Consider the following 27,240-nt stretch of genomic DNA (forward strand, 5'->3'; position numbering starts at 1 on the left):
GATGACTATTAGAACTAACTTTATCAGGGCAATAAGAATAATGAGAATCATTAACTAGGGAATACTATCAATGAAGAGAAGATAGTTCTAGTTCTAATTATTAAAGAAGAATAAATATAGTTGTTCTCAATCTGGGTGTGTTAACCATATTACTAGTAGTAATAAGTAATAATAAGTAATAGGAGGAGGAGGATGAGGAGGGAGTGTAACTAGGTCAAGTGCGTGTACAAGTGATCAAATATACCAACAGAGAAGAAGGAGAGGAGAAGAGAGGAGGGGGAGGGCCAGTGAATTGAAATTGAACGAAAAAAAAAAAACCACAACAACAACAACAACAACAACAACACATAACAATTTACAAACTCAAACTAACCCTAAAATAGCAACAACAAGATCATCTATTACTAATACTTCATTTTATTATTAATATTAATATTATTACTTTTCATTTCAAATTTATTGTTTATTAAAGTTTGCAACCAAAATTTTATTCATTTTTATTTATCCTCATATAACATTCCTTATAGAATATTTTACTGCCTTTTTTTTTTTTGACAAATTATGAGTGTTTCACCACCACCAGATACTACTCCTTCAATACATGAGGAAACCTCCTCCTCATGTATTGATCAACAACAAGAACAACTGCCACAATCATCAAAAGAATATCAAGACAATGAGCAAGAAGAAGAAGAAGATATCAAGACAAAACAAACATCTGATTCCATCCAAGACAATAATGATGCTGCCAATGAAGATGTAGCAGATGATAATTTATCAGAAGCATCAACTGAAGAGTCGGGTGAAGAGTCATCAGAAGAAACAAAAACAAACCCAGCAGATGATAATGATGATGAACAACAAAATGATGTTGAACTTGAAAATAAAGATGATGCTAATGAACATCAAGACAATTCCAATGACAATGACAATGACAATGACAATGAGGATAGTAAACAAGACAATAATAGTGATAGTGATATGAAACTTGATATACCAGATGCACCAGATGCACCTACTTCTGAATCAGAAAAACAAGAACAAGAACAAGAACAAGAACCAACAAATGCTGAAGATACTAATGATGATCAAGATAAAATGGATATAGATATTCCTCAAGAAACATCAATTGCTATTACAACAAATACAGAAAATTCCAATATTGAAGAATATGAAAAAGAAGAATCTAAACAAGAATTGGGTGAAGATGAAGAATTAAAACATATTCAAGAAGATGATCCTTCATTTGATGAGAATTATAATACTAATGATCCTGATAAATCTAATGATGATTTTGATACATCAGTTTTAATAAATGGAGAAGATTTCAATATGGAAATTGATGAACTAGATTATTCAAAAGATCAAGAATCTGAGTCTAAGAACCAACAAATTGAAATTCAAGAAGGGAATAAGAAGAAGAATAATAATTCTGAATCAACAGATGATCAGAAAGAATCTGAGGTTAAAGAAGAAAGTACAGAAGTTAAAAAACCAAATGAATCAAAACAATCCACAGAAATACCTTCAACTTTAACTTCATCTTCTGTTCCTAATGCTGATGCTGATGCTGATGCTGATGCTTTAGCAACTGAATCTACTTTTTCAAATCAAGACACTAATACTGCTGATTTAGAAATAAAAACAAACACAACTGATAAAGATGTTGATATGGACCAAAAACAAAAACAAAAACAAAAATCAGAATCAGAATCAGAATCAAAAGATAAAAATGAAGAAGTACAAGAACAAGAAGAAGAAGAAGATGATGATGAAGAAGATGACGACGATGAGGACGAACAAGAAGAAGAAGAAGAAGAAGAACCACCAAAAGAAAAACCTCAATTTAAACAAACTCATTTAATCATTATACCTTCATATTCCAGTTGGTTTAATATGAAAAAAATTCATAAAATTGAAAAAGAATCATTACCAGAATTTTTTGATTCAATTCATCCATCTAAATCACCTAAATTATATGTTAATTATCGAAATTTTATGATTAATTCTTATCGATTAAATCCTAATGAATTTTTAACTTTAACTTCATGTCGTCGTAATTTAGTTGGTGATGTTGGAACTTTAATGAGAGTTCATAGATTTTTAAATAAATGGGGGTTAATAAATTATCAAGTTAGACCTCAATTTAAACCTGGTTATGCCCTTGAAAAAATGCCTAATGGTCAATCAATGGATTTACCTTATACAGGAGATTATCATGTTAAATTTGATACACCAAGAGGTCTTTTCCCCTTTGATACTTCACGTATACCTGTTGAAAGAATTGATGTAAAAAAATTACAACAATTGTTGAATGAAAAAAATGGTAATAATTCTTCAGAAGTTAAACAAGAACAACAAGAAAAGGTGGAACAACAAAATGGTAATAATAAGAATAAGAAACATGGATTAGAAGAAGAAGAAAGTGAAGAAGAAGTGCCACCATTAAAGAAAAAACATCAAGATGGTTGGACCAAAACAGAAGAAGATACTTTAATTAATGCCATTAAAACTTTTAAAAATGATTGGTATAAAATTGCTCAAGTTGTTGGCAATAATAAAACTCCTGAACAATGTATATTTAAATTTTTAAAATTACCTTTAGAAGATAAATTTAATCCTATTAAAGATGAAGATGAATCAAATATTAAATTATTAAAATATGCATCTAATTATAATTATCCTATTAATTCAATTGATAATCCAGTATTAGCAAATTTAGCATTTATGACAAAATTAGTTGATAATAATGTTGCTAAAGCTGCTAGTGAAGCAGCTAAAAAAGCTATGGATGAAAATATTGTCAAAAAAATTAATGAAGTTTATAATAACCATAAGGAGAATTCAACAACAACTACACCAACAACAACAACAACAACAACAACAACAACCAATAATAATGGGCATGGGAATGTTGATATTAATGCAGAAACTGAACGTGAATCAAATACAAAAGATGTTGCAATTGCTACAACTTTTGGTATAATTGGAGGTAGAAGTCATTTATTTTCAAATTATGAAGAAAGAGAAATGTATAAAATTAGTTCAAATATAATTAATTATGAAATATCAAAAATTGAAACTAAATTAAATAAAATTGAACAATTGGAAAAAATTTATGAACGAGAACGACAAAATATTTTAAAACAACAAGAAGAATTATTTATTGATAGAATTTCTTTAACAAAATCAACTATTGGTATAATAAAAAATTTAGAAGAAGCCATTAAATTAATTGAATCAGAATCAAAATCAAAATTAGAATCAAAATCAGAATCAAACAATAGCAATAGTAATAGTAATAACATAAATAATATTAGTGGATTATTAAATGAAGCTAAATCATTATTATATAAACCTACAAGACGAGTATTAGAACAAATTAAAAATGGCAATAACAATAATAATAGTACCAACAATAATACGAACAATAATAATAACAATAGCAACAATGATAATACCATTGATAATGATTCTAATAAAATAAATTCAAGTGGTAGTGGTAGTGGTAGTGCCGTTCCTAATGATGTTGAATTACAAAATGATAATTTTAAACCATTATCTTTGAAAAGTCCACAAACTTTTAAAATTTGGGCACCATGAAAAACAAGAGATAATAAACGGTAATAAAAGAAGAACAAGTAGAAGTAGAAGAAGTATAATGTTATTTTATATATATATATGTTTGTATTATTGTTATATCTATACATAAATAAATAAATAAATAAATAAATAAAAGAATTATTTTTATTTTATTTTAGGGACAGTTTATATTATTATTATTATTATTATTATTATTATTATTATATATAATTCAAACACAACCCTACTTTCCTCAACTTCAATTGGCAAGGCAAAGGGCAAGGGAAAGAGAAAAAGAAAGACTACAATTATTGCAAAAAAAACAAAAATTCTTCGAAAAGAATCCACCTCCTTTTATTTTTCCTTGTTTGTATTTTGTATTGAATGAGATGATTATAAATAAAAGTTTTTTTTTTTTTTTAATTTTGGTAGAAGAAAGAAAGAAAGAAAGAAAGAAAGAAAGAAAGAAAGAAAGAAAGAAAATTGGCGATGTGAATTTTATAAATAAACAAAGATAGAAAAACAAAGACAGAAAGAGATAGAAAATGTGGAGAGGAGGGGGGGCGTGTAAAATATTACAAAAATGAAAAATTTGAAAAATTTGAAAAATTTCAATCCTGTTTCCATTTCTCTTCTCTTCTCTTCTTTGCTTTTCTCTTCTTTTCTCTTCTTTTTTTTTTATTGAAATGGATTTATGTAATCCCCAGGTTTGAATCCTTTTGGAGGTTGGACATTTAATATTTCTGTATCATTCTAAGTATGCGTTTAGGTATTGCTGATTTAATGTCTAACTTCTGGTGAATGTTCTATAATCAATTCATAATAGAATTCTACTTACTTGTTTAATACGTTTAATACGTTTAATTGTTTTTTTTTTATTTAGGACAAAGTTGTTATCATTTAGTATTAGTATTGTTACTATAATAACAACCTATTTTATTATCAATTAATGTACATTTGAAACATATTTAATTTATATTGATTGAATTTTATTGTTAATAACTTGTAGGAGGATCATGAACAAAAAACAAAAAAAGGGGGGGTGGGTGGTAGAAAGGTGAAGATATATAAGGTCGGGTCTATTACTCTCTTATTCTTATTCTTATTCTTATTCTTATTCTTATTTTAATGTCTTGTTTTATTTTAAGGGATTAATAATTCAAGAGGTTGCTTTCTTTTTTTTTTTTTTTTTTTTCTTTAGAAGTTTTGATATTACTATTTCTATGAAATATAGATATGGATGGGATATGTTAAAACTTCTTACTAATTTAATTAATATGAATTGAATTTAGGATAATAAAATTGTTATTGATTTAATATAGTAGACTATATTAATAACTTCAATATATATATGTATATCTTATTATTTATGTTTTTAACTTCTGGTTCTTTTTTTTTTTTTTTTTGACTAATTTAAACTATTCCAACTAACATTAATTATACATCTTATATACCTTTTCTTTTCCTAGTTTTAATTATAAATTCTTCACTTAATTCATCAGGAACAATTTCCCAATGGTGATTAAATTTTAATGACCCTATAGCTTGTCCTTGAGTATTTAATTTAATATCAATTAAAATCCCTATTGAATCAATTACTGGTATATAACCTTGAACAAAAAATAATAAAGTTCCAGGAATAGGTATCACTTTATCAATTATACCACGTCGTTTATTATTATTATTATTATTAGTATTATTATTATTATTTAATAAATGTTTAATAACATTGATTGCTTTATATGAACAAATAACATTCAATTGATAAATTGGTTCCATTAATTTTGGTAATGCATTAGAAATTGCATCATGACAAGCTCTTCTCATTAATGGAATAATTTGTGCCGACGAAATTGAACTGTTGTTGTTGTTATTGTTGTTGGTGGTGGTGGTGGTAGATATATCAATGATTTTAAATTGAACATTTCTAATTGGATCTCCAACTAATGGACCTTCATTAATACTCCATTTAAATCCAGAAATTATTGATGATTTAATTGATTCAATATTGATGTTATTTTTCTCTAATATATCATTTAATAAAATAGTTGGATTTTTTAAATCATTAATTGATCCAATTGACCATAAAGATTTTGATTTTAATGAATCCCAACCATATTCTAATTTCAAAAATTTATTTAATTGTTTAAAATCCATATCAAGATTTAATTTCCCAATTTCAATATCATGACTTAATTTAATATCATTAATTGGTTCAACAATAATAGTTATCAGTAATAAATCATTTTCACTAACCGTTTTTGTTGTTGCCTTTGTTTTGGTATATCCATTTTCAATACAAGTTTCAGAAAATTTTATCATTGGATCACTAACTTTAATTTGTAAATCATCACAATAAAAAAATCTTAAATCATGTAATATACAATCCATAGATAATTCACCTTTAGTTAATATAATATGTTCACCATTTTCTTCAACATTAATAATTGATGATAAATATGATTTATTAATTTTTTTTAATCCTTCTAATAAAATTGGTAATTCTGATGGAATTTCTGGTTCAATAGCAACTTTAAATATAGATTTATTAATATATTTTGATGAATTAAATAATGAGAAATTTTTAATAATTGTTGTATCATTTATTGTCTTATTGGTTGTTATTATTGCTGTACCTTTTTTAATTATTGAATCAATACCATCAATTAAAACAATATTTCCAAAATTTGCTTGATTTATTGGGAAATTATATCGTCCTCCAGGTAAATAAATTTTTTTAATAATTTCTAATTTATAATCATCTTTATCTTGATAATAATTTTCTCCATAAATTTTAATTTTATCTCCTATAGTTAAATTCCCTTTATATATTCTTACTAATGAACTAAATGATTTCCCATCACTAGATTCAATTAATTTAGTCACTCTAGCCAACTTATCAATTGATGAATTATCTATTTCTGGTTGTTGTTCTGGTTGTTCTGGTTGTTCTGGTTGTTGTTGTTTAGTCGCTACCTCTACTGCTGATGGTATCCATTCAATTACACTATCAACAAATGATTCATAATTATTAAAAATAGTTTGAAATACTGATTTTAATAAATCTTCAACATTTTTTTTATAATCAAATTTATTTGATAAAGAAATTTGGAAATTTTCCCATAATAATTTCGATAATCGTTTATCATTTGGTTCATTAGTAATTGTATAAGTAATAATTTTATATATGGGTTCCAATATAAATGAAATAAACAGATGATTTAAACTACCATTATTATTATTATTATTATTATTATTATTATTATGATGAATAAATTTATGATTTTCAGGATCATAATAATTTTCCCCCCATAATCGACGACTAAATTCATTAATATTCATTAATGAATTTTGTTTATTAATATATAATTTAGCAAAACTTTTTAAATTAAATATAATTCCAAATTTTGATGATGCAAATAAAACATTATTTAAATCTGGTGAAAATTTATATTCTTTTGTCTTGTTGTTTTTATTTTTATTTTTATTTGATTTAATATAATCATTAATATCATCAATTATTCCAACTAATTTATAATAACAATCTTTAATTGGTAATTTCAATTCTAATATTAATTTATCAAATTTATTAATAATTATAATCATTGATAATTCTTGTTGTAAAATTTCATCAATTAAATCTTGATTTTGTGGAGTTAAACCTAATATAGCATCAATAATTAATATAACTCCATCAGTAATATTTAATGCTGATAATATTTCATCTTCAAAATCAATATGACCTGGTGTATCTATTAAATTGAAAATTTGTGATCGAGATTTCAGATCTGATAATAATAATGTTATTGGTGATGATTTTATAGTTAATTCTCGTTCAATTTCTAATTTATGATTATCTAAATATCTCGTATTGCTAGTATTATTAGAAATTGTTGGATGAGTAAACATTATTAATTGATCAAGTAAAGTTGTTTTACCACATTGAAAATCTCCAATAATAGAAATATTACGAATTCTTTCTGGGCATTGATTTAATAAAGAAATTAAATAATCTCGTGAATAAGTTAATTCTGGGAATTCATCACCATTACTATTTGTTGAACTTTGTGTAGTATATTCAAGTTTCATTTTTTTTTCATAAATGGGTTGAATTATTGGTTGATTAGAAAGTGATTGAGTTTGTGATTGAATATAAATAGTTTCTCCTTGATTGGTAGCTATATTACTTTTAATCAATGCAGTGTTATTATTGTCTTCCTCATCTTCTTCTTCCTCATGTTCTTCTTCTTCCAGATATTCATTATCATTTATTGATGGTGGATGAAATGATGATAAATCATCATCATCATTATCAGATGAATCTAATGAATCACCTATATAATTACCAAATTCATCATATAAATCTTCATCATCCATTTTAATATGTATTATAATTTAATGAATAAGTAGTAGTAGTAGTAGTAGTTATTTGTTTGATTGATTGTTTGGTGGTGGTGGTGGTGGTGGTGGTTGTTTTTTTTTTTTTTTTGACCCAACTCATCCAACATCATCTCTCACTTCCATATTATATAAACAAAAAAAGAGAATAATCCATTATGTGTGTGTGTTTTTAAAAACTTTTCAAATCTACATTTATCAATTATGAACAATTAATTTGAACAATTAATATTTATTTAGATATATATATATATATATATATATAGTACAAATTGATGATAAAGAAAAATATCTTTAAAAGAATAATATATTACTGTTTTTTTTTTTTTTTTTTTTGTTTATGTTTATGTTTATGTTTATGTTTATGATTATGTTTATTTAATGGTAAAATATTTTGATGGGATGGGGCCATGAACAAAAAAATTATGATAATGTTTGATATTTTCTTAATTCAGTTAATAAAGTTTGTAATTGTACATCTGATACTTTATTTTGTAAACTAGGTATTAAAGATTTTGCCTCCTCAGGGTCTTCACATTCTAATGTACCTAATTGAGCTAATTCAAATGGATGTAATGATTCATTACAATGATCACTAAAATCATTTAATAATTTTTCAACGGTTTCACAACTTGATCGATTTTTAAATCTAGCAAAATTAGTTAAAAAATTTAATGTTTTATGAACAATTTCATTTGAATTTGGTCCTGCTAATTCCATATTTGATATTTCATCTTCTTTTGAATTTTCATCATCATCATCATCATCGTCGTCGTCGTCATCATCGTCTTCATCTTCTTCCTTTTCATTATTTCCTTTATCTCCATTTATGTTGTCTTCATTCGTATTAGTATTAGTATTAGTATCATTATTACTTATATTATTCCCATCATTTGTGATATCTCCATTTCCATTCCCACTGCCATTATTATTAATATCATTACTTCCATTCCCATTCAAACGACTTTTATTATTAATATTATTATTATTATTACTTTTCTTTTTCTTATTTTTATTTTTATTATGTTTTCTTTCTTTTAATGCTGCTCGAATTAATAATCTTGCTTCAGATAAATTTAATGCAATTAATTGTTGTTGTTCTCCATCATTAGTAATTTGATTTAGTTGAAATTCTGGTCCTAATTTTAATACCGCAGCATTTTCTTCATCATCAATATTTTGAGTTGCTACTTTTCTTCTTCTTACTCCTAATGCACTAGTTGATACATTCATAATTGATAAAATTGTTACTTTTTGTGTGTGGGTGTGTATATGTTTATATGTTTCTATAATAGTAAAGAAAGGGTGATAGTTTAAATTGATTTTTTTTTTTTTTATTCAAAATGTATAATAATGTTTATATGGATTGTAATTAATTTGAAGTTATTGGATATATATGTTAAACTAATAAATTTATGATGGTGATGATGATATTTACAGATTTGATTGAAGGTTGTTTTTTTTTTTGTTTGTTTGTTTGTTTGGTAAGTGAATTGATAAAAATGATAATTATTCTCTATTATAAAACAATGTGTTGATACTTTATTCCGTTGATAATAATAATACTAATAATAAGATGCAGATATTGTTGAAATGAAAGTATTACTTGTTGGTTGGTTGGTTGGTTGAAGATTTTTCTCTTTCTCTCTTTTAAGAGTGTTTGAAATTCTTTCTTTCATTTTTTTTTTTTTTTTTGGTTTGTGGAAAATTAATTTTGTTGATAATAAAAAACAATCTACAAATCTACACGACCTTGTCTTTTTTTTTTTTTTTTTTTTTTCATCCCCCCACTGATGATGATGATGATAATGATGATGAAGATTATGATTATTGAATCTTGTTGTTGAATGTTTTTAAAAGTGATATACAATATTAATTTATTATTATTGCTATTAAAGTTATATATAACCATTACCTTCTTTACTTCATTAAAATTTTCAAAAAATTATCAAAAAAAAAAAAAAAAAAAAAAATATTGTTTCATAAATCAAATTTAAATAAAAAGTAGTATCAGAACCATCTCTCCCCGCCCAACTTCTCTCTTATAGATCATTGGTATTAACATCAATAATAAATGGATGTTTTAAAGCTTCTTGAGGAGTTAATCTTTCTAATGGATTTAAATTTAATACTTTAGTTAAAAAATCAATTAATAATAATCGATCATGATATTCTTTTTCAATCATTGAATTTGTCATTTTTTTCGAAGGTAATTTATAATTAATAATAATATCTTTTAATAATTTATGTTTAAAATAATTTTTATTCGGTTGTTCCTTTTTATAATTATGATTATGATGTTGCAGCAGACCATTCGTGGTGGTGGTGGTATTTGTGGTAGTATTTCCTTCTTGTTTTTGTCGTTTATATTCTAAAAATTGACAATATTCATCAAATGATTTAAGTTCATAAATTGGTTTTGTATCTGGATTAGTGGTATTGGTGGTGGTGGTGATGATTTTTTTTTTAAAAAAATTTAATGAATTTTTCCCAACTTCAATCATATGCCTTGGAGGAAGTCCTAACATATCAACAATTTTATAAATTTGATTATATTCTGAAGTTCCAGGAAACATTGGTAATCCTAAAAATAATTCCCCTACTATACAACCTAATGACCACATATCAATTGATTCAGTATAAGGTAATCCTAATATTACTTCTGGTGATCGATAAAATCTTGATTGAATATAAGTATATATGGTATTTCTAGTAAAACAAGCACTACCAAAATCAATAACTTTTATATTGGGTTTATCAGGTTGACATAATAAAATATTTTCTGGTTTTAAATCACAATGAATCATTTGAAAATTTTTCAATTGTGCCATTGAATCTAATAATTGTTTAGTTAATAATTTCACTAATTTCATATTAAGACCTTGAAATTGATTTTGTTTAATTAATTCATATAAATTCGATGCCAATATTTCAAAAACTAAACAAAGATGTTCTTTATGCATAAATGTATCCAATAATCTAATGAAATTTTTCCCATCACTATTAGTATTTAAAAATTCTAATAATCGAACTTCAGTTAATGATTGATTCATATATGCTGGTTTTGATTTAATCACTTTAACAGCACAAACTGTTTGATTAATAAGATTTTGACATTTAACAACTTGTCCAAATGTTCCTGATCCTAATAAATCTAATACCATATATTTTTTCCCTTCTTCACTTCCCAATACATCATTAACATATAAAATATAATCACTATCTTCATTATCATATCCATTATTATATTTAGGTTCCAGTGGTTTAGTAAGAACTCGTTTAGGATTAGTTGATTTGGAATATTGGAATTTCCTTGGTTGACATAAACTATATGATTCAGTTAAATATATTGATAATGCATTAACTGGAGATATATGAATTGAATTTATAGAACATCGTCTATATTTAGGTTGTTGATGAAATTTAGGAGTTAAATCCAATTTATTATATATTTTCCTCGCTTTAGGTGCAGGGTTTTTATGTTTAGTTATTCTTTGATTTTGTAATGCTTGTTGATATTGTTGATATTGAACAATCAGAGCTGATCTTCCTAATCTAGCTGGTGGAAGATAATATGCCGCTGCTGCTGTTGCTGCTGCTGATGGGTCCTGTATTTGTACTTGCTGTTGTTGTTGTTGTTGTTGACGATAATAATTGGGTAATACACCTACAGATGATCTTCTATTGGCATTTATCAGGGGACCCAAATTAGGATTATTAAGATATTGAGCACCTGCAACTCCAGCAGGACCAGATGGATAAGCATTGAGTTGTTGTTGATTGAATCCATATGGATTATAATGGGTTCCATCTACAGCAGCAGACATTCTACGATCATTATTACTTAAAGTAACTTCTTGATTGGCAAAATAATGATTAAATGGATTATCAGCACGAGTAGGTGGATGTATATATGGTGGCACATTATTGTTACCATTATTCCCATTATCATTATTATTATTATTATTGTTGTTGTTGTTGTTGTTGTTGTTGTTATTGCTAGTACTTTCATGTTCATAAGTTATGGGCAAATTATTAGTAAATGATAATCGTTTATTTAGTAATGGAGGTTGATGTTGTTGTAATAATGGTATTTGATGTGATTTAGTCGGTGATTGAGATAATGATGTTGATGTAGATGAAGAAGAAGATGATAACATATTCGGGGTAGCGTTTTGTTGTTGAGAAAACCAAGGGTTACGGAATCCAGGAATTTGATTTGATTTCAATTGTGGCAGGAATTGTGAATCTGATGATAAAATATCTTGACCATTAGGATTATTAGGTGATAAATGTTGTTGGTATGCACCTGTAGAAGGAGGTTGAGGTTGAGGTGGTGGTGGTGGGGGTAAATGCCAACTTCCTCCTATAGAATTGTGTCGATTAAAATTATAATTATAATTGGCACTATTATTATTGTTATTATACGCCATTATGATTGAGTTTTCTGATGTTGGTGTGGTTGAGTTTATATATTATTAAATGTATTATTAACTCTTGCTTTTGTTTGTGGGAAAGGGGATCGAGTTATTCTTTTGAATATTGGGTAATCGAGTAAATGCTATTAGAATAAGTTTAATACTTGAATGCTTTTAATTGTATAAAATGGTACACAAATAGTAATGATTTATAAAGTATTGAGATTGAAATGAATACTAAAGAAACTGCTATGTATGTGTATGTGTTGTAATTGTGGTTGGTGTAGTTGTAGTTGTAGTTGTAGTTGTATGTGAATTGAACAAAAAATGATTGTGTTGATAAAAAAAAAAAAAAAAAAATATTTAGAGAGAGGGCAAGAAATTTACATTTTTACACACCCCACACACACACACACATTTTATTCACTTTTATTCTCTCCTTAATCCATTCTTAATCAATAATTTATATTAAACAGAATAGGGAATTATCAAGTAACGGGTGCTAGTACAGTGGTGGTAATGATGATAGAGGACAAGACCCCTCCCCCCCCATTCTTTCTTAAATTAATTAAATTGACGGGTGTTGAATTATGCAAGAATCATTCAATCACAAATGTTGGTTGGGGGGGAAGAAGAAGGACTTTTTTATTTGCGCTTCGTTTCTTCCTTCCTTTTAAATTTCGTCTGTTTCTTCCCGCCTTATTCCATTCATCATCATTCGTCCCTTCCCCCCCTCACCTCACCTCCTTTATTTTCTCTTTCTCTTTCTCTTGCTTTTTCTATTGCTTTCCATTTTAATAGATTAGAATTAAACAGGAGGAGATCAATTTGTTTGCTTGATTTAACAATTAAAACAGGAGACAATTTTGGTTAATTAAACAAGATATAAATTATTCATAAACCACACTCAGTAGTGTTACTAGAAATTGAATCAATTAATTGCAACAATGAACTTAACTGTAATTGGATGAAAGGCACATTTTGCAAGAGTTTTGCAAACTTTTGAACTACCTTTTAACCACCAGTCTTTGAATTGATTTCACATATTGACCTCTTGTTTTGATATTTAAGCGATTCTTTATACTTTGATTGGTTACTATCGTTCTTGATCTGAATCAGTGAACTTGCCTCTTATCGGTAACAACACAATCAATTATTTTACTCTAAAAAATTAATCAAAACAATTTCAAATAAACCTTTGACAAAACCTCTTTTTTCAACACTGATTAATAACTGTAAACAACTGCCATTTCTATAACTACCTCCATAATCAATATAAGCTCAACTTATCCTTTATGAATCATCTAGTTTATAGTGTTTAGAAGTATGAATGAATGAATGAAAGCTAATTAGTGTCGTGTAGATTGGACAATCCAACGCATTGGCAGCCAAATTGCAAAGAAAGAAAGAAAGAAAGAAAGAAAGAAAAAAATTTTTCAACAGAAATTTGTTGTTGTTGTTATTCTTCTTCTTCTTCTTCTTCTCTTTTTTGTCGGATTGGATTTCTATTGGGAATTACTATATCATTATTGATTTAACTACATTTCATATCTACTTATTACTCCCTTTTTTCATTTTATTTTATTTTTTTTTACGCTTCACACCTTTTTCCATACTTATAGAATAATAATAATAAGAACCGTCATACAAATATGTCAGCTGATCATACTAGAGATCCATGTCCAATAGTGATTTTAAATGATTTTGGTGGTGCTTTTGCCATGGGAGTCATTGGTGGTTGTGTATGGCATGGTATAAAAGGTTTTAGAAATTCTCCATATGGTGAAAGAAGTTATGGTGCATTATCAGCCATTAAAGCTAGAGCACCAGTTGTTGGAGGCAATTTTGGGGTTTGGGGTGGTTTATTTTCAACATTTGATTGTACAGTTAAAGCTATACGTAAAAGAGAAGATGCTTGGAATGCCGTTATAGCTGGGTTTTTCACAGGTGGAGCTTTAGCTATTAGAGGGGGTTGGAAACATACAAGAAATTCTGCTATTACTTGTGCTTGTTTATTAGGAGTTTTCGAAGGGGTTGGTATGATGATGCAAAGATTACAAGCACAACCTACTATGGCTCCAGTTTATCCAGAAGAACCTACCGCCCTTGCTGCTTAAAGATGATTATCGGATAATTGATCATTGATAGAAGGAAAGGTGGAGGTGTTTATTTATTTATTTTTTTTTTTTTTTTTGAGGAGATTGCCCTTTAATGAAATAAAATGGAATGCAATGTTTGATAAAGAGAAACAAACAACTGAATGAATTAATTAATGAACAAACAACTTGAATTACTTGATACATCAACAACAACAACAACAATAGCAATGTAAATTGTTATATTCCCCCCCCCCCCCTTGTACATAATATATATTGACTTTTTGTTAATGAACTTCTTTTTCTGTTTTCTATTTGACCCTGAAAACAACTCCATGGATTATTTCAAAACACACATTCTTGTCAATTCCCTTTGTTATTCAATTGATTAAATTAACAGAGGAAAATGATTATATTTCATAGATTTTTATTCTTATTTATTTTGTGGTAGTTAGCTTGATTGAGCCGAGTTTGGGGTTTATATATATGTATATGTTTCTATTTTTAATGAATTATTTGTTATTAATATATCTATTTTATCTATCTCTCTCTCTATATATATATATATATATGCATATAACCATTAATAAGCAAACTCTATAAAACAAACATACATCAATCATACTAACTCCGTGGTTTTGATATCTAATTAATGCTTTATATTCAATTCTTATCAATATCAAAAATCACTTCTCCTTCATTACTAGTCCTACTCTCATTTGAACCATTTTCTTCTAATGGTTGATAATCATTAATTCGTTTTTTATTCTTAATTGGTGGTAATTTATTCTCAATACTAATTTCTTCTTCTTCTTGATCCCAGTTCTTGTTTTTAGTATGACTACTACTGCTAGAAGTATCTGGATCTTCTTCCTCATCGTTGCCAATAATAACAAAATCATTTTCATCTACGTCAACATTAGCATCAGCTGCAGCCTGACGGCTACTACTACTACTAACGTTAGTTTCTAAATTATTCAACTCAAAATAATCATTATCAATAACTGGACCAGTAAAACTTTTCTTACCCCAAGTTTTATAACCAAAAGTAGCTATTATAGCAAATAAAATAATCACCAAAATTGCATAATTCATATTTGACCAAGTTAAATGTTTAATCACTGGAGGCATACATAAAATAAATACTGATAATAATATCCAAAAAATTGATAATCCATTTATAATCCAACCAATTTTCCCTAATTTAAATGTTGCTCCTCGAACTTTTTTCCGTTTGTTTATCATTAAACATAATATTGGTACTCCATTAGCTAATGCTAATGATATAACTGCAGCTCCCATAAATGCATTAAAAGCTGATTGAGAAATTAATGATAATGATGATAATATTGCACATATAACCATTGATAAAAATAAAGCATTTTTCGGTAATTTATAATCTTCAATAGAATTCACTTGAGTCCATAAATCAGCATAAGGTAATCCTCCATCACGAGCTAATGCATAAGTACTTCTTGATGCGGTAGTTAAAGACCCAATACTTTGGAAAATAACAGTACCAATCATTAAACAAGCCATTAAAAATGATATTAAATACAGTTCAGTAGATAATTTAAAAATTAAATCAATTGGCATAATATTAGGATTTTCATCTAATAATATTTCTAATTCTGGTAATATGGTTAATATGGGGATAATGAAAATTATACCTGTTATAATTGCCATAAATACAGCACTTATAGCACCACGAGGCATATTTTTCTCTGGAGTTTTAACTTCATCAGTTATAGAAAATAACATTCCATAACCAGTTAAAGTAAATGAAGAACTTTGTAACCCAATTATAAATGCTAATGGATCAGGCCAACCACTTCTTGAATTATCAAATTTTGTTAAAATATCTTTAAGTGAATTAGTTCTAGTTGATGAAAAAATTAATAAAAAATCAATTGCTAAAACAGTATAAATTGTCCATAATATACAAGCTTTATTAATTTTTTCTAAATGTTTAGAAAATTTAAAATTAATAAATCCACATACCCCTAATAAAATAAAATAAACTGATAATACTAAAAATCGATCTTCTTTATAAATATAAACATTTTTCATTCCAAATATAGATAATATAAATTGTGATCCAGAAAACATTATACTAATAGCATAAGTCCAATTCCCAATTAATAAAAACCATCCAGTAAACCATGACAGAATATTACTATATTTTTCATCACTTAAAACTGAACTAAAATGATAAACTCCACCAGCAGTTGGATATTTTGATATAATTTCTGATAAACTTAATATCACACAAAGTGAGAATCCTCCAACTACTAACCATCCATATAATATAGTTACATTAGCTCCATCCATTAATGATATCCATAATGTTGATGATAATCCAAATGGAACTCCCATTAATGAAAATCCTAATCCAATGACTGATGTAACAGTTAATTTACGTTCTAAATCTTGTTTATATTTAAAATGTTCCACTTGTTCAACCATATCAAGAATACCATCATGGTCATCATTGGCACTACCGCCTTCTCTATTGGCTTCTTCAATTAATGATCCAATATATCGAATGGGAGCCAGCGATCCAATATCATGTAGTATATGTGATGCATAAGATGGTGGTGGAGATGAATCATCATTATTGTGTGGTTGCTGTAGCACTGGTTCATAAGAAGGTGAAATTGTCGTCATAATTGTATATGTAGTCTTTACTTAACTATTATGGAAAATGAGGCGAAATGATCCTAGACCTAGATTTAATTGATGAAAGGCGGATAATGTGAATGCAAAATCGGAAACAATGGAATGTGAAACGTGGGTATTTCGAGTAGTAGTTAATAATAATAATATTTATAGAAGTTATTCTTCTTAATGATGCAAATAAATAAATTACTTTCTATAAAGACCAGAAGCTAGTACGTTGATAGCCTTTGAGTATAATATTAATGTTGTAATTGAAAGTAAGAATGAGGAGATGGGTTATAAGTTGGTGATGAAGGTTTGAAGCTCAGTTCAATTTTTTTTTTTTTTTTTTTTCGGGATTTTAAATGAAGATTTATAGGCGCAGACACAATAAACAATAAACAATAAACAACAACAACAATCCCCCCAATCATTTGGTTTATGCTTTGATTTGATTTCATTTCATTTGGTCTACAATAATAGCATTTGAATGATTGTCTATATATCTATTATCCTATTATATAGTATTAAAAATCAAAATCACTATCATTCCCATCATCATCATCATCATCATGACCATCTTTCCCGTTAATCATCCCATTGGTAGTATCAATAATTGGTAAACTAATACTTTGATTAGTTTTAACATGAATATTACCTAAATTATTTAAATCTTTAATAAGTCCTTCACCACCAATTGAAGTAAAATATTCTTTATTAAGTAAATAATCAATAATATCATTAATATTAATTAATAATTTATCAATTGACCAATTTGTATAACCAATTTTTAATGATATACAATCTCCTTTATTAATTACATTACTTGGTAAATAATTTGTATTTCCAACAATTGATTTGATTTGTAAATTAATATATTTAGGATCACATCTATTATCTTTAATTTTATTTTCTTTAGAAATTGTCAATCCATCAATATCATTACTACTACTACTACTATTGTTAGCTTTCAATTGAGCTTTGAATTTTTTCCTTTCTATTTCTGTGATTATTGGTTTTGCCATTTGAATTAAAAATGGGATTTTCTTATTTTTATAATAAAATAATTCTCCTAATGTATTTGGTAAAAATTTCATAATTCGATGATCACAAACAATTATATCATAATTTTTAAATATTTTAATCAAATTTTGTTTCTTCCCTTTACTACTATTAATCATAGATTTCAATTTTTTAAAACTATAAATATCCAGAAATAGATCTTCCGTAGGAGAATCTTTAATCATTAATTTAGATCGATAAGGAATTGATGGATCTTTAGTAATTAATAAGATTGATTTATTTGTAATATCATCTAATTTATAACTAATAGGAATTATTCTTGGTATATAATCTTTTTTCCTTGATAAAGGGATTTTAATACTAATTACTAAATGAATTGCCATACCTTGATTGTTGGTAGAACTAATATGGGTACTATCATCATTAGTTGAGGTGTTAATTTGCGTACTATATTGATTTATTAATGATTGTAATGATTTTTTGGCATTTTTATAAGCTGTGTCACCTAATAGGAATTCTGATGGTTTCATTTTTGACTTTGCTATTGATGTTTGTTAATGAGAAGAGTGAAGAGATGAGTTATAGACTATTGAAAGAATTGAAAGAGAAGATGTACAAATTTTTTTTTTTTTTTATTTTGTATGTGAGTGAGTGTTTTCGGTGAGGAATATAAGATGCCTCCCATTTTACAAACTACAATACCTCCCTCCCCCCCCCCCACCATCAACCTTTTCAAGACTCATGTAGGAACCTCATTAAAAAGATATATAAAAAGTTAACTATCAATACACAATATACACACAACATCTGTTATATTTACGTTTACACACCTCATTTTAGATATTTTACTAATCACCACGTAAGGCACGTTTAACTGCTGGTCTTTGCATCATATGTTTAGTCCATTTATAAACTTCAGGGAATTCAACTTTTAAATTAATACCAATTCTATCAACGACATTATTCCAAGGAACAAATGATAAATCAGCCACAGTAGTTCTATCCCCTACAAGCCATACTGGATGATCGAAAAATCTTGATTGAGATAATGGAGTAGTACCAGCACTATAGGCCGCAGCATTTTCAACATCAAGATCCATAATTAATGCTTCTCTTCTTTCAGCTAATGCCATTTCAATAACTCCATAAACTCTTCGAACTTCATCAGTATATCTTTCTACAGCACTTGGTACCGGACAAGAATGGAAATATCTAAAATGTAATGCTTGACCAATCATTGGTGCATGACCAGAAGTTTGGAAAAATAACCATGAAGAAATTTGACTTTGTTCAATTAAATTATTTGACCATAATGAACATTCACCATTTTCTTTTAAATATTTGGTTACTAAATATAAAGTAATTGCTCCAGATTCCCATATAGATGTATTATCATTATAATGATCAATTAATGCTGGTACTCTAGCATTAGGATTTATAGTAACAAATTCAGGAGTTCTTTGTTCTCCATTATTAAAATCCAAAAAAAATGTATTAAAAGGTAAATTTAATTCTGATAATATTATAGCAACTTTAAATCCATTAGGTGCTGATCGATGAGAAAATAATGTGAATCCTTCAGTAGGTTGATTTTGGAAAAATTGAGTAATTCTTGATTGTTGTTGTTGAGTAGAAGCTTCTTGATGTAATTGTTGTTGTAATAAATTCAAATTAACTTCATTTTGTTGTTGATCAGTTAATGAAACTGATTTTAATCCTGCTGATAAATTGGAAATGGTATGTGTGTTGTTGTTATTACTATTATTATTCACATTCTGATTGTTAGTGTTATTGTTATTGCTATTGTTATTATTACTGGGGTTGTTGTTATTGTCATTCATGGTTTGCTGTACACGTTGATCAATGGACATCATATAATTGTTGATAATTTGAAAATTAAAGAAAATGAAATGAGTTGTATCAAAAATTGTTGATTAGAATGTCAAAATCTATGAATTATATCAATGGAAGAATTAGAATGGTTTGCAAATAAATAAGTAAATGTGTAAATAAATAATTGAAAAGCAAACTCTTAATTGGAAAAAAATAATTAATCCTTGGGTAATTGATGGAATAATATGAATTGATTTAGTGGTGGTAGGTGGTAGGTAGTTGTGGATGAGTTTGTTTGTTTGATTTAAATTAAAAACGGCCCAAATTGATTGAATGATTGAATGAATGAATGAATGATTGAAAAGAAGAAAAAAAAAAATTTTAATGATTAAATTTTAAGAATTTAATTTTTGGGGAGAAATTCAAATTTTTTTTTTTTTTTTTAACAAACCATAAAAGAAGAAATAAAGAAAGAGATTATAAAAGATTAACTATATTATATATACAATCCAATTCTTTATTAAAGAACCCTTAATTAAATGGATTATAAAACAAGAATAGTTGATAATATTTTAAATTGATATATCTGTTAAACCCAATATTATCATTGTCACGTGCCTCTTGCGTTGATTTTTTTTTATTGAATTGATTATCTTTGCAGCAAATGTACACGACCTTCTTCTGGTCTATACATTTATAGGATGAATGGGAACTTATTATTCATCGATTATCTTAATACATAATGCCTACTATGGTGTAAACTAAATTATAGAATAATTTTGATTCATTTCTACTTGAAAAAAAAACTATTCATAGTACAATAATTATTGAAAATAACAAACGATTAGTCTAGTCATCATTCCAAAGTCTTTCTTCTTCTCCTTTTAACACTACTAGATTCTCCATCCAGAAGGATTTATTCACTTCCATTGTAAAGATCGTCTGTTTTGGATCCTTTAATGTAAGGGTCAAGGGATTCTGCCCTACAATGCAAACGAGAAGAACGTTTAGCAATTTCAACTAAAGTTGTATCAAATCCACTGAGATCTAATGAGAATCTTTTAATCGCTTTCAATGTCTTCCTGATATCGATAACACTAACATTCAAATTTCCCTTAGCGTTGACCCTGAGTTTGGCCCTCTTGTTCTTTTCATCCAACATTGAAACCAAGAATGGTGAAATATAACGAAGGTTACAGTGACTTAAATCTAAAACCTCTAATGATGATATTGGCATTCTAACAGGATTTAATTCTCTCAACAAATTTCCTTGTAATGACAAATAACGCACATTTTCCAACTCTTCAAACGAATCTGGTAATTGTCGTATTCCCATATACAGTAAGGATAAATTCCTAACACTAACGGGAAATAAACCAGCATCTAATGTTTTGACATTACCTATATGAATTTCAATTCTTTGAAGTCTAGATTCTTTCAAATTCAACAACTTTAATGTCTGATGATCAATATTTAAGTTTTTGAGGACCAAAATACTCAACATCAACGGCCACTTCACCATTTGGGTAAGAGAGTTCATTTTTCCCAGCTCGCTTGCAATTAAATGCAAACCTGCAAGACTAGTTGGCAAATGACACATGAAATCTGAATTTACAAAAGTTAGGTATTTGGCAGTCAATATAAATTCTTCAACCATATGAGGGATTCTAAAGTCACTTTCCAATGTTACTTTTGAAGTATGAATATTAACTTTCCGTAAATTCTCGCCCAAATGTCCGTCATTAAAAAAAATACCACGAAGATTTAAAACCTCTAAACTAGTGGGGAGTACCAAACTACTGAAATTAACATTTTGAAAGCCAGTGTTTTGAATTCTTAATACCTTCAAATTTGGAGGAAAGGTTAACAGTGAGTTGTCGGAACCTTCCAAACTTGGAATACGACATTCCAAGCATTGTAAGTTCTCTAGCTTCAGAAAGGAGTCTTCATTAAACAAACCAATGGGGTAATTAGACTGTTGAAATTCCAAATGTTTTAAATGTCGGAATTGTCGTAAGCCTTCAAAATTAGACAACTTTTCACAAGAATGCAAGGTTAACTTTTGTAGATTTGGAGCAATTATTCCTGTTTCATCAAAAGACTGAATATTTGGCAACTTAAGTACTAAATACTCTAAATTAAACAATTCTTCAGATACAACATTTACTGAGACTAGTTCTGCAAGTATCTCTAATTTTCGCAAGATCGGAGGTAATGTAACTTCGATTAACCGATTAGTAACGATTTTTAAATCCTCTAAATCAGAAGAAAATATGAATCTTTGGTTTGTCACACTAGTATTTGCTGTGGTGATATTCAATTTTTTTACACCAGGGATAACATAACTAGCTAATGAAACGGCCAATAATTGAATGCTTTTAGCAACAGGAGGTATTGTTATTGGATTTAGATAATTTGACAAACTCAAACAATCAAGCTTAATTTTGGATTCTAAAAATGACCTTAACAACACCACTGGTGTTTGATCGTTTCTCCCATTAAAAGAACAGTTAATACTCAGAGCATCAATTAAAATTTCAGGGAAAGTGGTCACAACACGTGAAAATTGGACCCCATTGTCTATTTGAATGCAACTTGGGAACACATTCCATTGATGAATACCCTCCTTCAAATTATTGAGTGTGATTTTGAACTGTTGGCAAGAACATTTTGAGTAACCAACACCTAGTTCATTACTCCACTTGTGTCTTTCAACCTGATCGGTAATACTTACGTTTGACAAAATTTTAGATGCTACAACCTCTTGAATTGGTAGGAAACATAATAACTCTGGTAATGCACATATTGGTATAAAATCAATAATTGTAGTAATAATTTCAGATGGTAGTTCTTATAACTTGATAAAAAATTTGGAGTCGTCACCTATGAGAACCATGATAATACTTCAAGATAGTAATTGGAAATTTACAAAATTAATATGAAATTTGCTGTTGATTAATACCGGTCCAGCAGTTGTTGACGCGTAGTTTAATTTGTCATTTAGCAACCCCAAGAAATTTTGAAAAGGAAATGATTGATTGATCTTCAAATACAAGAATTATGTAATATCTTTCGTGTTTTCAAAGTAGGTTTGAATGAAAACAATTTCAAGTTTTAAAAAGGAAAAAAGCCAAATGTTGAATAATTTATGAGTATATTAGATTGAAAGTTCTTTTGGTGTTCGAAACAAAAAAAAAAGCTCTGTTGGAAATACCTTAAATCACAAGATACAAAGTGTTTGCGGACTACCAAATTCTCTCAATATTCAATTCGTCATTCTTATTGTAAATTATAAGCTTATATAAGTGATACTCTTACTTCATTTACTCATATTCACAAATCCTAACTTTTAACTTTTGGTGTAATGATATTTTTGATCCCTTTTTAAACAAAATCAGAACATTGAAATTGACCAGTTGGAATGCATGAGTTGATCTTATCTATAATTTGTTAATTGGAATTTTCTATCAATGTTCTCTCATTATGTATAGACCTTGTGTGAAGTAATTAAGATATACCGTCTCTCAATTGATTTGACATTTAATACATTTGCCTGTTTTTCATTCAAATCGTTCCCTCCAAGTAATGCAACAAAAAAAAAAAAGATTCTAGTTGTGGAATTAATATAGATTTAATCGATTACATGAACTTATTAATCACTGGGTGGTAGTAATTGTTGTAGTAGCCCTCTCATAATTGATGATAATTTGATGTTCGAATTGTGTTGCCAAACTCATTTTATTTTGCTTTGATGGAGATTGGTAATAAATACACGACTTGAGTAAAACAAATTTGATGAGTGAATTAAACAGAAACATAAAAAAAAAAATATCTTTTTACCCCCATAAAGCAAATATTACAAGATTTCATTAAATTATTACATCAATTCTTCTAATTTGTTATTATTTGATTGGTTTTTTTTGGTTTCAATAAAAGAATATGCCTGAAACAGTATTAGAGGATTCAATATATGAAGATGCTGTTAGTTTTACTACTAAACCATATGATTCTGTTTATCCTCAAATAGATTCATCAATTGTTAATTTACCAGTAACATTACAACGATTACCACGAAATAATAGTATGAGTGGCAATGGACTAGTTTCTACTATTAATTTCAATTCTAAATCATTATCATCTGAAAGAGAGCACTTTAATAATATGTCCTTACTGAATGTTAATCCATCATCAACGTCATCATCCACTGTTTTGAAAGATGTTAATTTTAAAATTTTACAAACAAAATTATCTCTTGAAAAAGATAAACAATGGAAACAACAAGAATTGGAAGTAGTCAAACGATTAGATCGTCCAATGTATTATAAACCACCAAGTCATGATTTTAAAGATGGATTTTATGGAATTAAGGATTGTCTTCCTCCAAATGTCAAACTTAATGATCAATCCCCACAACAACAAGAGGAAAACGATAATAGCTTTAATAAAGCAACCAAGTTTCCAATATTTATTAATGCAGCAACAGCAAAAAGAGCAAAAGACAATAAAACACATGCACAAGTATTACAAAGTATAAGAAATGAATTGAATGAAGATGATATAAATGATAATGATGATGATCCTAATAGTACTGATAATCCACGAGGATCTTGGGAAAATCCTGTTGTAAAAGAAGCAATTTCAAGACAAATTAATCTTGAATATCAAATGAAATCATTAATACGGAATATTATTTATTTACTGATATTTATTTTATTCAAATCATCAATTTCAAAATTATTCTTATTATTATTAACTGCCAGAACCATATCACCAACAGAATCTGATTCTCAATTATATAACTATAGTCATAATAATCATATGATAAATTCTCAATCGTCACCATTATCAAATACCACTTCAAATTTGACATTTTATTTTGTATTAATAACAAAATTAATTATGGGATATTTCATTATTAATATAATTATTTCTGGTTTCAAATTATTAAAAGGTCAAGATCAATGTTATGATTTACCATTAACTATCCATCAACGGAAATTATTAGGATTAAAAGTTAATGATGTTCCAGAAGATTATGTAATTGATGAAAAAGCTGAAATGATTTTAAAACAAAGAAGATATGATTTATTAAAGAATAAAGGTAAGTCTGTCAATAATCAACAACAACAACAACAACAACAACCACAATCAATACCAAAATATAAAAAATTAAATGATTATTATTGTTCATCTTATTATGATGGTGTTAATGAAGCAGAGGAAGATTCTATGTTTAATATTAATCCTCAATTTAATGATAAGAATAAAGATAGCTCATTGATTAAAAATCAAAGTTTATATCAACCAAGACATGATGAAGGTGGTAGTAAGTCTAATAATCCTATTGAATTGAATAATCAAGTATCGACTCTGGGTTTGAAGTTTTTAGGAAATCAAACTGTTCTTGGAGTCCAAAATAAGAATATGAATTCAAAATATTCATTACAAACGATTCAAAAAGCACAATCTAAATTTGAAAAAAATTTTGATATTCAATTCAATTGTAATTGAAAGTAAACTATAGACATATATGTAGCTCTATTTTTATTAATTTATAAATTGTTTAATTGATTAAGATTTTCAATTAATGAATCAATTTCTGGAAAATCATTAATAAAAAATTGAGATTTTTCTTGAATTGATTTACCCCCACCATTAGGATTAGTATTATCAATTTCTTCTGATAAATAAAGCATTAAAAATTCAATGATTTTAAAATTTAAATTATTATTTAATTCTTCATCTTCATTATTACTACTGTTAGTGTTTGTGTTTGTGTTGGTTTGATCATTAATATTTTCAAATGAACTCAATTTAAAATGTTTAATTAATATACTACAACCATTTAAATTTTCAAATATTCGGTAATTATCATAATTTTTCAATAAAACATGAATCAAAGTTGATATTAATGATATGGATAATTTTATATTATCATTAGTAGTATCTTTGTTGTTGCAGCCATCTAATAAATCAAGAATAATTTTCATATTATGCTGATTAATATTGAAAATTCTTTTGGAATTGGGATGAATCAATAATATACCTTGAATTATTTGATTACTCAATAGATAATCATTTAAAGATAATTTATATTTATCATAAATTGGTAATAAATATTGTATTAAATTATATTGGAAATTATCTTGTGAAATTTGAAATTGTATCAATTGTTGTAAATCTCGATTTTGTTTAATATGGCGTTGATTATACATCAATGATGCACTATTATTATTGGTATTCATTAATAAGTTTTGATATTGTTTAATCGATGGTAATAAACTCATCAACAATTGATGAGTTTGTTCCAATCCAGTTATTACTGTCGGTAGTTCATTTGATGTTAATAAATTTATGATTTGAATTAATTCTTGTTCCATAATTAAAGTGGTCTAAGTAAATAGTAAGTTTATGATGGTTTTAATATTGGATATTCATATATAAGTTGGTAGTGGTGGTGGTGGTGGTTTGAAAATAGACGATTGAAATTGGCACCACACCATCCTCCAAACAAAATCAAAAAATATGTTGTTGTTGATAGTAGGAATGGAAGTCGTGGATTATGTACCAAAAAAAGGATTGTGTTGCTACCAATTGATGGGCTATAATGTTCCACGTGACCTATTTATTTTAAACACAATTGTATAAACAACAATGAAAAGTATAACACCATATTAACGGATGATTCCCATCTGTTTCTCTCTCTGAAACCACGTCATATTTTTTATGTGGGTGTCAATACAACATAACTATCATTATGCATAATATTTATGTAGACAATGTTGTAATATGTAACAGCAACGACAATATTGTCATTCAAACAAACAGTTCATTATCAATCTACACATGATTTAGTTTTATATGTATATTTTAACAGAACTAAGTATTAGATGCTGGTTACTGTGTTAAAAAAAGAATGAATGAGTGTAGTGTAGATTGGTGTGCGTGCGTTGTGGGTTGTGGGAGGTACCGCCTCCTTCTTGCTGATTGTTTTGTGTTTGCGTATTATTGTTGTTGATTCCGATCGTACACCAGAAGATTGACAGGGGGAAAGCTAGTTGGGCCCAGAGAAAACAGTCTGGTGGGCTATGGGCGGAGGGCGACAAAAAAAAAAAGTAATTCTACCACGACCTTTCGCTTCCACCAACTATTATTTATCACACACATACTTTGAGGTATCAACTTAAAAAAAAGAGGAACACCAACTCCAACAAACAATACACAAGATTCCG

At 27.5% G+C, this 27,240-nt stretch overlaps 10 protein-coding genes and 1 pseudogene across 10 annotated transcripts, besides 1 other annotated feature; 3 read left to right on the forward strand and 8 right to left on the reverse strand. All coding sequences in view use genetic code 12, as the record gives it.

Moving 5' to 3' along the window:
- Nucleotides 1-561: 561 nt before the first annotated feature.
- On the forward strand, nucleotides 562-3,603 carry CD36_19210 (SWI/SNF complex component SWI3, putative; the record flags this gene model as incomplete). The annotated part of the gene is made up of 1 exon (XM_002418356.1): nucleotides 562-3,603. One exon carries the CDS (start codon nucleotides 562-564, stop codon nucleotides 3,601-3,603), a length of 3,042 nt encoding a protein of 1,013 aa, XP_002418401.1.
- Nucleotides 3,604-5,028: 1,425 nt separating this feature from the next.
- CD36_19220 (U5 small nuclear ribonucleoprotein component, putative) lies at nucleotides 5,029-7,959 on the reverse strand (the record flags this gene model as incomplete). Its single annotated transcript, XM_002418357.1, has 1 exon — nucleotides 5,029-7,959. The coding sequence occupies one exon, from the start codon at nucleotides 7,957-7,959 to the stop codon at nucleotides 5,029-5,031; it is 2,931 nt and encodes a 976-aa protein (XP_002418402.1).
- A 444-nt stretch (nucleotides 7,960-8,403) lies between these two features.
- CD36_19230 (DNA-directed RNA polymerase II subunit, putative) lies at nucleotides 8,404-9,213 on the reverse strand (the record flags this gene model as incomplete). The annotated part of the gene is made up of 1 exon (XM_002418358.1): nucleotides 8,404-9,213. The coding sequence occupies one exon, from the start codon at nucleotides 9,211-9,213 to the stop codon at nucleotides 8,404-8,406; it is 810 nt and encodes a 269-aa protein (XP_002418403.1).
- Nucleotides 9,214-10,022: 809 nt separating this feature from the next.
- Nucleotides 10,023-12,413, reverse strand: CD36_19240 (dual specificity protein kinase, putative; the record flags this gene model as incomplete). The annotated part of the gene is made up of 1 exon (XM_002418359.1): nucleotides 10,023-12,413. The coding sequence occupies one exon, from the start codon at nucleotides 12,411-12,413 to the stop codon at nucleotides 10,023-10,025; it is 2,391 nt and encodes a 796-aa protein (XP_002418404.1).
- Nucleotides 12,414-14,050: 1,637 nt separating this feature from the next.
- CD36_19250 (mitochondrial import inner membrane translocase subunit, putative) lies at nucleotides 14,051-14,515 on the forward strand (the record flags this gene model as incomplete). The annotated part of the gene is made up of 1 exon (XM_002418360.1): nucleotides 14,051-14,515. One exon carries the CDS (start codon nucleotides 14,051-14,053, stop codon nucleotides 14,513-14,515), a length of 465 nt encoding a protein of 154 aa, XP_002418405.1.
- Nucleotides 14,516-15,157: 642 nt separating this feature from the next.
- On the reverse strand, nucleotides 15,158-17,161 carry CD36_19260 (amino-acid permease, putative; the record flags this gene model as incomplete). The annotated part of the gene is made up of 1 exon (XM_002418361.1): nucleotides 15,158-17,161. The coding sequence occupies one exon, from the start codon at nucleotides 17,159-17,161 to the stop codon at nucleotides 15,158-15,160; it is 2,004 nt and encodes a 667-aa protein (XP_002418406.1).
- A 518-nt stretch (nucleotides 17,162-17,679) lies between these two features.
- Nucleotides 17,680-18,705, reverse strand: CD36_19270 (U3 snoRNP protein, putative; the record flags this gene model as incomplete). Its single annotated transcript, XM_002418362.1, has 1 exon — nucleotides 17,680-18,705. One exon carries the CDS (start codon nucleotides 18,703-18,705, stop codon nucleotides 17,680-17,682), a length of 1,026 nt encoding a protein of 341 aa, XP_002418407.1.
- A 318-nt stretch (nucleotides 18,706-19,023) lies between these two features.
- CD36_19280 (protein ure2 homologue, putative) lies at nucleotides 19,024-20,049 on the reverse strand (the record flags this gene model as incomplete). The annotated part of the gene is made up of 1 exon (XM_002418363.1): nucleotides 19,024-20,049. The coding sequence occupies one exon, from the start codon at nucleotides 20,047-20,049 to the stop codon at nucleotides 19,024-19,026; it is 1,026 nt and encodes a 341-aa protein (XP_002418408.1).
- An 815-nt stretch (nucleotides 20,050-20,864) lies between these two features.
- Nucleotides 20,865-22,904, reverse strand: CD36_19290 (annotated as a pseudogene).
- Nucleotides 20,865-22,904: a sequence feature (in-frame stop codons;~Similar to C. albicans LPF29;~Similar to C. albicans FGR51;~possibly Candida-specific;~Similar to a C.albicans gene family identified as FGR (filamentous growth regulator) genes; designated FGR1, FGR2, etc.).
- A 1,043-nt stretch (nucleotides 22,905-23,947) lies between these two features.
- CD36_19300 (nuclear pore complex component, putative) lies at nucleotides 23,948-25,519 on the forward strand (the record flags this gene model as incomplete). Its single annotated transcript, XM_002418364.1, has 1 exon — nucleotides 23,948-25,519. One exon carries the CDS (start codon nucleotides 23,948-23,950, stop codon nucleotides 25,517-25,519), a length of 1,572 nt encoding a protein of 523 aa, XP_002418409.1.
- A 41-nt stretch (nucleotides 25,520-25,560) lies between these two features.
- Nucleotides 25,561-26,388, reverse strand: CD36_19310 (cell division control protein, putative; the record flags this gene model as incomplete). The annotated part of the gene is made up of 1 exon (XM_002418365.1): nucleotides 25,561-26,388. The coding sequence occupies one exon, from the start codon at nucleotides 26,386-26,388 to the stop codon at nucleotides 25,561-25,563; it is 828 nt and encodes a 275-aa protein (XP_002418410.1).
- Nucleotides 26,389-27,240: the final 852 nt, after the last annotated feature.

The sequence above is a fragment of the Candida dubliniensis genome, chromosome 2 (assembly GCF_000026945.1).
Source record: "Candida dubliniensis CD36 chromosome 2, complete sequence".
Classification (NCBI taxonomy): Eukaryota; Fungi; Ascomycota; class Pichiomycetes; order Serinales; family Debaryomycetaceae; genus Candida; species Candida dubliniensis.